Genomic DNA, 12,418 nt, shown 5'->3' with positions numbered 1-12,418 from the left:
ATATTAACTATTTCAATGAATAATTGTGTACATTAATATACTGTGTACATATATATATATATACACTGCTCAAAAAAATAAAGGGAACACTTAAAAAACACATCCTAGATCTAAATGAATGAAATATTCTTATGAAATACTTTGCTCTTTACACAGTTGAATGTGCTGACAACAAGATCACACAAAAATGATCAATGGAAATCAATTGTATCAACCCATGGAGGTCTGATTAGGAATCACACTCAAAATTAAAGTGTAAAAACAAACTCCAGGCTGATCCAACTTTGATGTAATGTCCTTAAAACAAGTCAAAATGAATCTGTGTTGCTTCCTGAGTGGATACTATGATTTCACAGAAGTGTGATTGACATGGAGTTACATTGTGTTGTTCAAGTGTTCCCTTTATTTTTTTGAGCAGTATATATATATATATATATACAGAGAGAGAGAGAGAGAGAGCGAGAGAGAGAGAGATTAGTTTAAGTATTTGTAATCATTGATAGTTTTATCATTTCATTCCTAATCACATATTATTGCCTTTCAATAATTAAGTTATATCATAATTGTAGTAATCAGCAGGTTGTGATATATTATATATGTCTTTAAAATAAGCATATCAACTTTGGATGGTGAGAGGTAGACTTTCACAATCTCGCCGTCGACGACATTATGCAATGGGTAGCAATTTATCATGATTTGTAAAACAGAAATATTTGTTTATTGAAAGGCGCAAATAAAAATCAGATAAAATATTGTGGCTTAAGTTGAAGGACATAAACACATCTGTCATCTGTCTCCAACGTAACGGTGCAGTGTGGTGCTAGTTGGTACCTACTACCAACTGGACTTTCAGTATATTCACCGTTTGGAGACAGCTTATTTGTGGAACAGCCATGAAAACGGTTCCTAAGGACATTTTTTTGTCATTGTTTCCATTTGCAATGTGAAAAAATTGCAAACATTATACTATGTTAAACGTTTTGGTTACAGCATGTACTTTCTCTGAGATTGTGCTGTGTGAGCTTTGCCCAGAATTGTGTGGTGCAGTAATAAATGGAACCACATTCTGTCATGTTTTACAAATGATAATACTCAATTGAACTGCATTCTTAATCTTCGGCTTTCAGAGGTGCCAAGAATAACAGTCCCACAACAGGTTGTGCTTGTGGCTGCTGGGAGTGATGCTACTCTTGAGTGTCAAGCCTCAGGTGTTCCCCCTCCTCAAGTCCACTGGTTTAAAGGTTAGTTTCATTCAAACATTGTGTTAACATTATAATGACTTGAAATATATTGATGCTTGAAACAATAGGCACATTTATTTTTCTTTCCCAGGGGAACATGAAGTAGGCTCTGCCCCTTTTGTTGAGCAGGATGTGCAACATGGAATATTGCACATTAAAGGTGTGCAGGAGGTTGATGCGGGTCAGTACAGCTGTGTGGCCTCTAGCTCTACTGGATCCTCCTCTCGCAATGTAACATTAGAAGTTGGAGGTGAGATGAATCCAAAAATCAAAATGTTCCACGCTGAGTGTATTCTTCTCTCATGTTCAGACAAAGTAAATGTATCTGATACCGTTCTCATTCCATAGTGAGCCCATTTTTCTCCGAGGAGCCATTTGATTTGACAGCCAGTGTTGGGGAAAATATCACCCTTCCTTGCGTTGCCAGAGGTTACCCACAGCCACAAGTGACCTGGAGCAGACAGAATGGCAAACAAATTCCTACGAGCGCAGGCACCCACAGCAGGGAAATGCAGCTAAAGAACGGGTTCCTTCTAATCCAGAGTAAGTCATCCCTACCACAGTATCACAACACTGAGCTTACTTCTACAGTCTTCAGATTAGCTTTGCACTTGTCCAGCTTCAATATCAGATCATAAACATATTCCATTTGGAGTTGAGAGTATCTTTGCCATTAGTAGGCTGCATCATTTCGGGGGCCCTCATAAAGACACAGGTCGATGACAACATAGAGGGCAGAGAAACCAGCAGTTTGGTCGGCTCCCATGGAGAGCTGGGATCAGTTTAAGCTCGATGTTCTGAGCTTGCATTCGATCATCTGAATAGTGCATGTCATTGTGCCCTAACAGTTATTTGTGTTTCCTTAACTGAATGCAATAAATCATCTGTGGGTACAGTTCAGTGAATCAAACGCAAACATTAGGGATCAGGAACTATATACACACCAATAAAGCTAAAACAAACAAACTAAATCAAGCCAGCAAAAACACAAGGGTGGATGCCAACCCAGTGCCTCATAGGACCTGCAGAATATATGAAACCAAGGTCACATAAAAGTTAATGCTACAAGTTATTGAATTGTGTGGTTTGAGATTCAGATCAGACAGAAAATGGGGCCTGAGTTATACTGTATTCTCTGGGCAAGCATTTCGTAAAAAGTAGATTACAAGACATACAAAGACAAAAAGAGAGTTAATGTTGGTTTTAAAGTGTCATAAATAAAATAACTGCAACTCAGTAAATTGCTTCAAATAATAGTCTTTCTGCTATTCTTCACAAAACACAATTTATACCTGCTTTGGGCGTTAGAGAATTCTTCATCCCGGGCAAACTTAGACAATGTCTAATCAAGTCTTTACATTATTTAGACCTTAACTCCTTGGTTTCCCTATGTCGTGAGGAATGAGCATGCATAGCAAGGGAAACTATTTTTGATCTGTAGCTTAAAAATATTGTTTCTGTCAAGGGCTGTCCTATTTTTTATGCTCAACATTGAAGAAATGACTCCTTAATAAGTGTCAAGTCAATGCAGATTTTTTTCATGTAGCGTCAAATCACAACAAAGTTTGTCCAAACACTTTACGTGGTTTAGACCGTTAACGTTTACAAGTTTAGACCACACTCATGGAAACCCAACATTCTTTCATGTGCAAGCACTTGATGACAATGGCAAGGAAAAACTGCCTCTTACTGGGCAGCCTCCAAGATACTCATGGGTGCAAGAGAGAAGGGTCCCACAGGTCGTTGCTCTACACTTTCTGCCCGGTCCTTGAGGGCACATGACAGTCTGCCTAACCAGTCTATAAATTTTTTGTGGACCTGGGGAAGGCATTCCACCGTTTCCCGCGAGGTATCCTGTGGGGGATGCTCCGGGAGTGTGGGGCACTGAACCTTGTTATACCGGCTGTTCGGCCCTTGTATGACAGTATGGTCTGCATTGCCAGTTGACTTGTCTCCGGTGTGGGTTGGATTCCAGGGCTGTCCTTTGTCCCCATTTCTGTTCATAAGTTTCATGGACAGAATTTCTAGGTGCTGCCAGGGTGTTGATAGGATCTAGTTTGGTAACCTCAGGCTTGAGTCTCTGCTTTGTGTGGATGATGTGGTTCTGTTGGCTCCATCGGACTGTGATCACAAGCTATCACTGGAGTGGTACGCAGCCAAATGTGAAGTGGTCGGAATGAGGATCAGCACCTCCAAATCTGAGACCATGGTTCTCAGCCAGAAGTGGGTAGAGTGCACACTGGGTCAGAGAGGAGGTCCTGCCCTAAGTGGAGAAGTTCAGGTATCTAAGGACCTTGTTCACAAGTGAGGGAAGGGTTGCACAGGAGATCAACAGTGGGGCATCAGCAGTGATGCAGACTCTGTAACTCCTGGTGAAGAAGAAGCTGGGCCAAAAGGTGAAGTTCTCAATTAACTGCCTGATCTACACTCCTACCCCCACCTATGGCTACGAGCTGTGAGTCACGACCGAAAGAGCAAGATTGCGGATCTAAGCGGCTGAAATTAGCTTTCTCTGCAGGGTGTCCGGGTCCTCCTTTAGAGATAGGGTGAGGAGCTCGGCCATCCGTAAATGTCTCAGGGTAAAGTTGCTGCTCCTCCACATGGAGAGGAATCAGATGAGGTGACTTAGGCATCTGGTTAAGATGCCTAATGGAAGTCTCCCTGGTGAGGTTTTCCGGGCATGTCCAACCATAAGGGGGCCCAAGGGAAGACTCAGGACTCATCGGAGGGACCATGTGTCTAGGCTGACCTGGGAATGCCTCGGGATCTCCCCTGAAGAGCATAACCAAGTTGCTGAGCTTTAGCTGCTGCCCCCGCGACCCGATCCCGGATAAGTGGTTGAAGATAGACGGATTGATGGCTTTGTCTGGACCCTCACCTAAGTCCTTTTTGCCTTGGGTGACCCCAGCAACTTATCCTCTTGGATCACTCGGATGTGCAAACCCTTCCACCATGATAAGCTAGTGGCTTGAGGAGGGGCACTATGAATGCATTCTCAGAAAACTTGGAAGTCTGCCCTTTTCACCTTCAGTATGACTACCTCGAACCACTAAAGCAGACATGTGTTTAGAGTGTTTCTAAACGTACCTGGTGGAGGATGCATGGTCTGCTTCTGTTTCCATGTATGGGTGGCTGTCTGGGATAATTAACTTTATCTGTTGCTGATGGCTTTATATTTTACATTCCTTTGTTTTGGAAAATAGGCCTTTCTAGTCATCATCTATTCAAACATTGGCCTGAATATCTAAACGTATGAACTGAATAATATGCTGATCTTCCAACACTTGCTCTCCAGAGAAATGAGTGGATGGGGCACATGTGTCACTGGGATGGCAGTTGAGCCTGAACCATTAACCCTATTATTTTGTATTTTAAACTCATAATTGCAATGCAGTTAAATGGTGAGAGGAGTTACATTTTGTTGGCATTAACTTTTTTTTTTACAGATATATTGTTTCAGATGTATTGAGTACCCCTGTACCCCAACATAGATGTCTTCATGTTTCTCAGGTGTGTGGCTTGACGATGAAGGGATGTACATCTGCGAAGCCAAGAACCAGTTTGGAAGCATCAAAACTGAGGCCAGAGTTAGTGTTACTGGACTTGGTAGGCTTGCTCAGGCTATCTGACTTCTTTATGCGTCAGTATAATCCCAAGAATTTGTTTTCATAATTCCCTCCTTTTTGTATTTCTGTTTTAACTACTTTGTGCAGAGCCCCCTCTCTTGGCCCAAGGTACTCCAGTCATCATCACAGGCATTGGCCAGTCTCTCAGTATTCCTTGCATGTTGCTGGATGGAATCCCTCTTCCAGAAAGACACTGGTCCCACAATGGGAAACCGGTAAGGCTTGCCAGTCTTAAACTATCCAATGATGGTTATGTGAAGGATGATCTTGATGGTTCTGTGTGACAGCAGGTGATTTTTCCTTCTGTAAAGGTTCAGCTGAAAGGGGGGAAGTTCCTGAAGAGTGACGGCAGTTTGTATATTGAAAGAGCTGTCCCAGAGGATGCTGGGAAATATGTTTGCACAGCAGTGAATGTAGCTGGCTCCATGAACATAACAGTCAGCCTGGAGGTTCATGGTAAGAGGCCATGTGGACTTTTCATATTCCAAAATACTTTCTCTTAGTGCTGGAGTACCAAACAGGCTGACTCAGCATGGAAAGCAACAATGTGCTAGTGTCTCAACTACCTGCTGTCATCATAGAGAGATTGTTCAATTTACAGCATGCTTTGGTGAATGGGGTAATTTTGTTCATTGGGGCATAATGACAGGCATGCCAGATTATGGTTCATCAGCAGTTTGTAATGAAGAAATGCCTGGGGCACTGAAACTGTGAGCTGGGTCAGGTCATCGATAATGCTGCAGACCCGCTTCAAAACAGCCAGTTAGACAGCTGTGTTTTTGACTTGCCTCCTTCAGTACCTCCTGAAATCCAAGCTGGACCATATCGTTACATAGCCAACGAGGGTGAGGCCATCACGCTGTCATGCAAGACAAGTGGGTTCCCAAAGCCAACTATTGTGTGGTCCAAGGTAGGATCCCTCAAGCATGCATTCCTTGATTATGGTTTAAGCTTGCTCATGATGATTCAAAGGAGAAAAGGCTGGTTCAGAGTTCAGTATACAGAACTTCAGACTTGGCATTCATCTATCTATAAATGAATCACCATCAAGACTTTACAGATAAATGTTGAACAAATAGCTTAAGTGCATTTCCTGGTAATACTACAAAGGTTATATACAACCCTGCACAATTGAGAGGATTTCATATTGTATCATATTGTAACAGTGAAACAGCTTTTCTCTGTGACCTTTTTAATGTTATCAAATGCTACATAACCTTGCTTGTCTATTAAAGTAGTCATCCTTATCTAAACTCCACCATTATTAAACTCTAATGACGTTCTTCGTACCACATTCCGAGCTATAGATATACAGTATTTATTTACAGACTCATCATTCGTCCTATTCTTTTTTACTTAACCAGTTTCCTGCTGTCCAACTGATTTTTGCTTGACTCACAAGATCAGTATCAATCACACCACCATCTCCTCCAACCAGCAAGCTGTTTTCATTGCCATCAAGATTTTATTCACCTGTGCAAGGGGACTGTTGCCATGGCAACCCTACCATATTACCACTTAACTGCAGAATGTGAATCATTCAGTATTTCATTCCACCTTAGGGATCTATTTAGAACTTGTCTTGCAGGCCTCTCTAAGAAAATCTTGCCTCTAGGAAACATCCAAATATCCTCTTATGTTGCAACAATGCAACAAAATTTACTTTTCTTGGGTTCAGATTGAGATTCTTGGTCTCATACTTTTGCCACATTTGTTGCCTGCTGATACAGTAACAGAATGTGAAAAGGACAAATAAAATTTCCTCTGATTCCGATTCTGATTCTGATAATCGAGAATGCAAATTTTAGTATTTTTTGACACATATGATCACATGGGGCTCAAAAAAAAAAACAAAACACATATTACATGATTTTATGTTGCTTTTCTCCATAAACGAATAACAGCAAATCCTTACAGGGAAATGTAAATACATTTATATATATCTGCCTCGCATCTTCCTGAGCTGGTCTACAGTAGTGCTATAGAGATGAGTTATTTTATTCTTTGGTCAGATAATGAATGAATCTAAAGAAGCAATTTCCATGTTCAAAGAGAGTACAAATGCAGCAGGGTGCATTCTTGTGTTTGCGCATCGAGGATGAAGAGCCAGTTAAAAAATAGCCTTGTAATTATATTAAACATCAAAGCTTGGGCTGTAAACCCTAACCAAAGCCAGTGTCTTTGCAGTCTGTTGTGGACAGCGCTAATCTACAGTGCATTCTGCTTTTAATGCTCACTGTTCCAGGGAAGGCAGCCTGTGCCCAGGGATAAAGCCTCTCTTCAGACTGACACAGATGGACACCTTCACATTCCTTCTGTGACTAGTGATGATGCAGGCATCTACATCTGCTCTGCAACCAGCCCTGTGGGATATGCAAGTCAAGAAACACATCTTATCGTCAACAGTAAGCCAGATAGCTCTTTGATCAGCCCCTATTCTGGGTTAAATCACCTAACATACACAGTAATTTTAAAAGGGACTAGACAATGTTCATAGAATTCTTCTTCCATTACTGCAGCCAAACCCAAGATAATGGGTGTGAGTGGCCATGACAACACGTTGAAAATGGCGGCAGAGGTCGGGACAGAAGTTGTTCTACCCTGTGAAGTCCAAGGAACCCCCTCCCCACTTGTCACCTGGAGCAGAAATGGGCATCCCATCCCCCCTGTCACTGCTGGGTAAGAAAAGGTCGTACATCACGCTGGCAGAGAATGAATAATGTAACAAACATTTACACGTCCCGTACAAATAACCAAAGACTTAACTAATGATCACTTTTTGCGTCTGTGTGAAACTGCACTGAAACTGGTGGTCATTTGGAGCTGCTGCCAAAGTTTGTAGTTCATTTAGTGATGTCTTTTGAAGTGCAGCTTGGCTGAAGCACTGTGGGGGAGCTGCGTGCGTGCTCTCTAATATAAGGGGGAACATCTGGTCCAACATGCTTTATTTTTATGCGCAGTCTCTTTGGGTGCAGACAGGGGGGCTGACTCGGGACAAAGACTAGAGAGGATGACAGACATACTCAGTACAGACAACAGACTGAGTGGTTTGGTCCGATAGAAAAATGGCAGCAAGGGATTCCAACTGTGACGACTGATTCAGATACAGTATGAGTTTTGTGGAGCCAGAAGTAAGAAAAATAGGTGCGGGTGGTGTGGGGGAAACCAGGAACTAGGGAGGAAAACTGACTGACAGAGGAAGAGATACAAGCCCTTTTTGCCTGATGTGGGGATTCCCTGGGGTGCCTTAGCAGTAAAACAACATGCTGACTCTTTACTAGACCTGTTTGATGAGAATAACACATCCCTGTGTGAACAACCCCCACATTGACCGATGCTTTGAATATGTAGGACCCGCAGAGACAGGCAAACTGTGTGAAAGGGAAACTCATTCTTTCCGGCTTCACTGCGGTGCAGAGGAGACGACCCGGGATTGCTGATTGTTAAAACAACTTAAATTAGCGCAAAGCCAGGTATATGCCAGGGACTTCTGTTTTTGTCGTAATAAATTCAAAAGATGACTTGTGTGCTATCACAGGGGGGTTGTTTAACACATCCTGACTGGGTACCCATTTGTTAGTTATGTTTGACTGTGTATTCAGGTGACTTGACACAAATGTGGGGACTAGTGGATGGGAGGAGGGGCTCTTTATCCCTTGTGTACTTTTGCTTGTGCCATTCTTCATTCTAACAGTGCCCAATAGGGGTGCCTATATTCAACCACAGACTGACTGTCACGGGTACGGTAAAGTCTAGAGTTAATTTTTTCTGTATCTCTGAATACTTGCATTACATGAGAGCTGAGTGACTTGCATTACATGCATATATGAAACAGAAAGCCATTTGTACTTGCAGCTCATTTCCTGTTAACTGAATATGTTATTATGTTTCATTAGCTTGGAAGGAGACTATATATATACGTTGGTAGATATTATGCATATATTTTAGACAGGTGGGATGTCTCTGATGAACTCCAGGTTATTCAACACCCTTTTTGAGTTGCTGACTTTATCCTACATTGCACTATTATTGGTTTTCATCCCACAAGGAGTATATTTGGAAGTGAGGTCAGTGTGTGTGATTAGCATCAGCATGAACCTTGATTACCTTGATTTGTGCCATGATCTTTGACTAGTGTTACCATCTGGCTGTACTTCTTCTAATTGAAATTTGAATACTGCACCACTCTGTGAAAAAATGTCAATCTAGCGGTTACATGATGAAATTCATTTTACCATCAGGTCAAACAATATACCCTTTAATTAGTCAAGAAAAAGGTTATTCTGCTAACAGCAGTTTAGCAAGCATTTTATTACTTCACACTTGATGTTAGTCTGAACTCACCGGTGCAATAAACATTTAGATCAAAACTTTGTAATTGAAATTAACCCAACAGTACATGTTCAAATACTTCAAGTACCCTAACAACACCATTGCAGTGTATTTCACCTGAGTATAGCCATGGATTCTCCCAGGACTTGTGCTCTCGAACTTACCACTTGTTTTTTTTAAAGAAAAACCTGCTCATTTTTCTGACAGTAACAATGATTTCTGGAATCTTTTTATATACTAATCCTCCTTCTCCAAAAATCTTAGCAGCAGCTAAATCAAATTAATTTTACACTGATACCTCACGAATATTGAGAAAGAAAGCAACTATTCATCTTTTGCTACTTTGCACTTGCAAATGTTTCCATTTTTTAAAATACCAACATGTGACACTTAAGGACTGGAAGAAGGAAGTTTAAAGCGTGGAGGCTATAGATTTTCAATGTCTCATAAACCTTGTGTTTTCTCCGTCTTTGTGCTTCACTTCTGACTGTATTCCAGGTTCACTGTTTTGACTTCAGGCTCTCTGAAGATCACTGATGTGCGCCTGATTGATAGTAAACTCTACACCTGCCTTGCAGAAAACCCAGCTGGCAATGTATCACTTAGCTACAATTTACAAATTCAAGGTAACTTGGAAATGTGTCATTAGAAAACTCTGCAAATGTGAAAAAAATGCATTTTTATAAAGCGCAGCAATGTTAGTAAATCTTATACATAACTTTCAACATATGATCATAATGTATTTTAAAGATTAGGTAATCTTTGTATTTAAATGTTTGTCCTCAGCTAAGCCCCGTATTCAGCCTGCGCCCTCCCTATTAAAAGCCCTGATCGGCCAAACCGTGACTCTGCCATGTGTGGTCCAGGGAGCGCCGAATCCAGAGGTCAGCTGGTTTCACAATGGTTTTCCTGTATGGATCAACAACTCTTTGCCCTTCAGGATCCAGAAGGTCAGCCCTAGTGACCAGGGGACCTACCAGTGTGTGGCCATAAATAGCGCTGGCCAGGATACCATGGAAATCACTCTGAAAATTCTAGGTAAATGAATGCAGTTTGGTTCTTCCCTGTTGCTTTCCACTGTTTAACTAACCAAAGGATGTGTCTTGTTTTCTATCACAGTATTGCAATCATTATTTTCAGGGTAACAGCTATGTAGATACCCTTTTTCTATTTCCGGCAAACTAAATATTTCTATATACAGACACATTCGACTACTAGTTTGACTATTACTATTACAACTATTCCGATTTTATGACTTACAATAGAACCTTGCCACATGTGCTTAAATGCTCTGTAAGATTCTATCAAATGCAGACTGAATCAGAAATAAACACATTGTGGGGGCAATTTTGTGAGAGCTTTTTATGACGGACCAACTGGCCATGTATCCTGAAACCTGCTGTTTGACTGCGCTTTGAATCGGGGGTTACCTTTTCTGTTGTTTCACTGTCCAAATAGAGGCCCCATTCTTTGTGGAACCTGGAGATGCCATCATGGAGAGAGTCACCAACAGCAAGATTGTCATTCCTTGTCCTGCTGAAGGTAAAAAAGGATTTTCAGAGGAGTCAGCCTAGGGGCAAAATGAAAAGAATAGGGTGCTAAAAGGTGAAAGGTGTTTTGTTTGGATAAAACAGTGATTACTTTTGCAGAAACCTGCTTATTTCAATACAGGCTTGTTTTTATGCCAGTGAAACAAAGTGCAATGTGAACTGACCTTTGTACCTTTGTACATGTGCATATATATATATATATATATATATATATATATATATATATATATAGTACGTATATACTAGTGTGTATATATATATACAGTACATATATACTAGTATATATATTTATATATAGTACGTATATGTATATATATATATATATATACACACACACACAAACACACATACATATATATATAGTATGTATGTCAAACTGTCGAAGCAAGTTGTCTGAAAAAAATCTGAGAACTTCCTTTCATCCTTGCACCAAGTGACACGTTGTTGTTTACATAATTATTTTTAGGCCTCATTGTAAACACAACAGTCAAAGAAGTATCAAAGACAGTGGATGTTGGTGTATGTCGGCGCGAGGTCTTATGGTCACTGACAGCCATTACAAACAGGTGTTGTTTGTTGTGTGTTGAGCCTTTGCCATGGTAACAAGTTTGGTGAAAGAAAGTGACGACTGTGTCTGATGTGAAGCAACAGCTGGAACATCCGTCTGCCTGCTGCCTCAGTGAGCCACATCTGCTTTCCTCTGTGTCTTGGCTTGCTGGGAGAGAAATCCTAATTAGAGGCCACTGCTAGCAGATAAAGGACAGAGATGTCTGAGGTGCACCATGACTCACAGGAAGAGACAGATTAAGCTACACTAGCCTTCTCTCTATCCCCAGGCATACAGAAGATGGGCAACTCGGTGGTTTATCATAGCCGAGGGACATTCTCTTGTAGATTGACAGATGGCATCAGCATCCACAAGCCCCTTACTGTTCTCCTGAAATCCATGTAGAGAGAGCACATTTTTTGCCGGAGGGATATCATTAATTCAAGAACGTGAACATTGCATTTGATAGAGATAATTATTTGCGAAACACATGGAGGAGATAATCTTTATCAGCCACTCCAAATAATTCCAATTTCTACTAAGGAGATCTATTAACATCTAAACAGAACATCTGTATGCAATTCTTTCCACCAACGAGAAAAGACAAAATTATTTTTTAAGACAGGCAACTGACGATGGCACCTTTGGTTTAGCCCCGTGGTCAGTTTTTGAATTGGGGTGCCATGTTTGATTTTCTGTCTTCGTCTACGGTATCTAAATTGTAACACTTGTGTAAATAAACAGTAGCACGCATTGGTTACACTCCTCAGCAGTGTTTCTTATTGCTCCTTTATCCTTTTCCTGACAGTCTATTGACTGTCCTGCTTTTACCCTTCAACTTTCATAGATCCCAGCCTTCTCAAACTTAACTTTTTAGCTTTTAGCACCCGCTAATCTGCACAACACATCTGTTTCACTCTCTTGAGTATGTGCACATTGACTCTTACTTCTGTGTTTGCTCATGAATCCTATAACGCTAAAACTTTAAGGCTGTCATTGTGTATACATTTTAGTAGTGTATCTAAATGTTTTATGTGTCTGCGACCTCGATATCTCAGTCTTACAGGTGGAGTGGATATTAACCATTTTGTCATTGTCTTTACTGCTGTCTTGCCGTCGACG

The 12,418-nt window shown here is 41.0% G+C and overlaps 1 protein-coding gene across 1 annotated transcript in view; it reads left to right on the top strand.

The window, feature by feature from the left end:
* The window catches only part of hmcn2 (hemicentin 2), a 45,319-nt gene that overhangs the window by 10,881 nt on the left and 22,020 nt on the right, over window positions 1–12,418 (top strand). The window contains exons 14-25 of the mRNA XM_086173306.1: window positions 1,128–1,241; window positions 1,333–1,491; window positions 1,590–1,784; window positions 4,752–4,847; window positions 4,955–5,082; window positions 5,179–5,323; window positions 5,665–5,777; window positions 7,113–7,272; window positions 7,387–7,546; window positions 9,698–9,825; window positions 9,986–10,237; window positions 10,658–10,741. Of these exons, the coding sequence (XP_086029432.1) occupies window positions 1,128–1,241; window positions 1,333–1,491; window positions 1,590–1,784; window positions 4,752–4,847; window positions 4,955–5,082; window positions 5,179–5,323; window positions 5,665–5,777; window positions 7,113–7,272; window positions 7,387–7,546; window positions 9,698–9,825; window positions 9,986–10,237; window positions 10,658–10,741 (1,734 nt within the window). The remainder of the gene's footprint in view (window positions 1–1,127; window positions 1,242–1,332; window positions 1,492–1,589; window positions 1,785–4,751; window positions 4,848–4,954; window positions 5,083–5,178; window positions 5,324–5,664; window positions 5,778–7,112; window positions 7,273–7,386; window positions 7,547–9,697; window positions 9,826–9,985; window positions 10,238–10,657; window positions 10,742–12,418) is intronic.

This window comes from Fistularia commersonii, chromosome 26 (genome assembly GCF_037954325.1).
Source record: "Fistularia commersonii isolate RoL2024-O1a breed Wild chromosome 26, RoL_Fcom_v1.0, whole genome shotgun sequence".
Classification (NCBI taxonomy): domain Eukaryota; kingdom Metazoa; phylum Chordata; class Actinopteri; order Syngnathiformes; family Fistulariidae; genus Fistularia; species Fistularia commersonii.
This window is presented reverse-complemented; position numbering and strand designations above follow the sequence as displayed.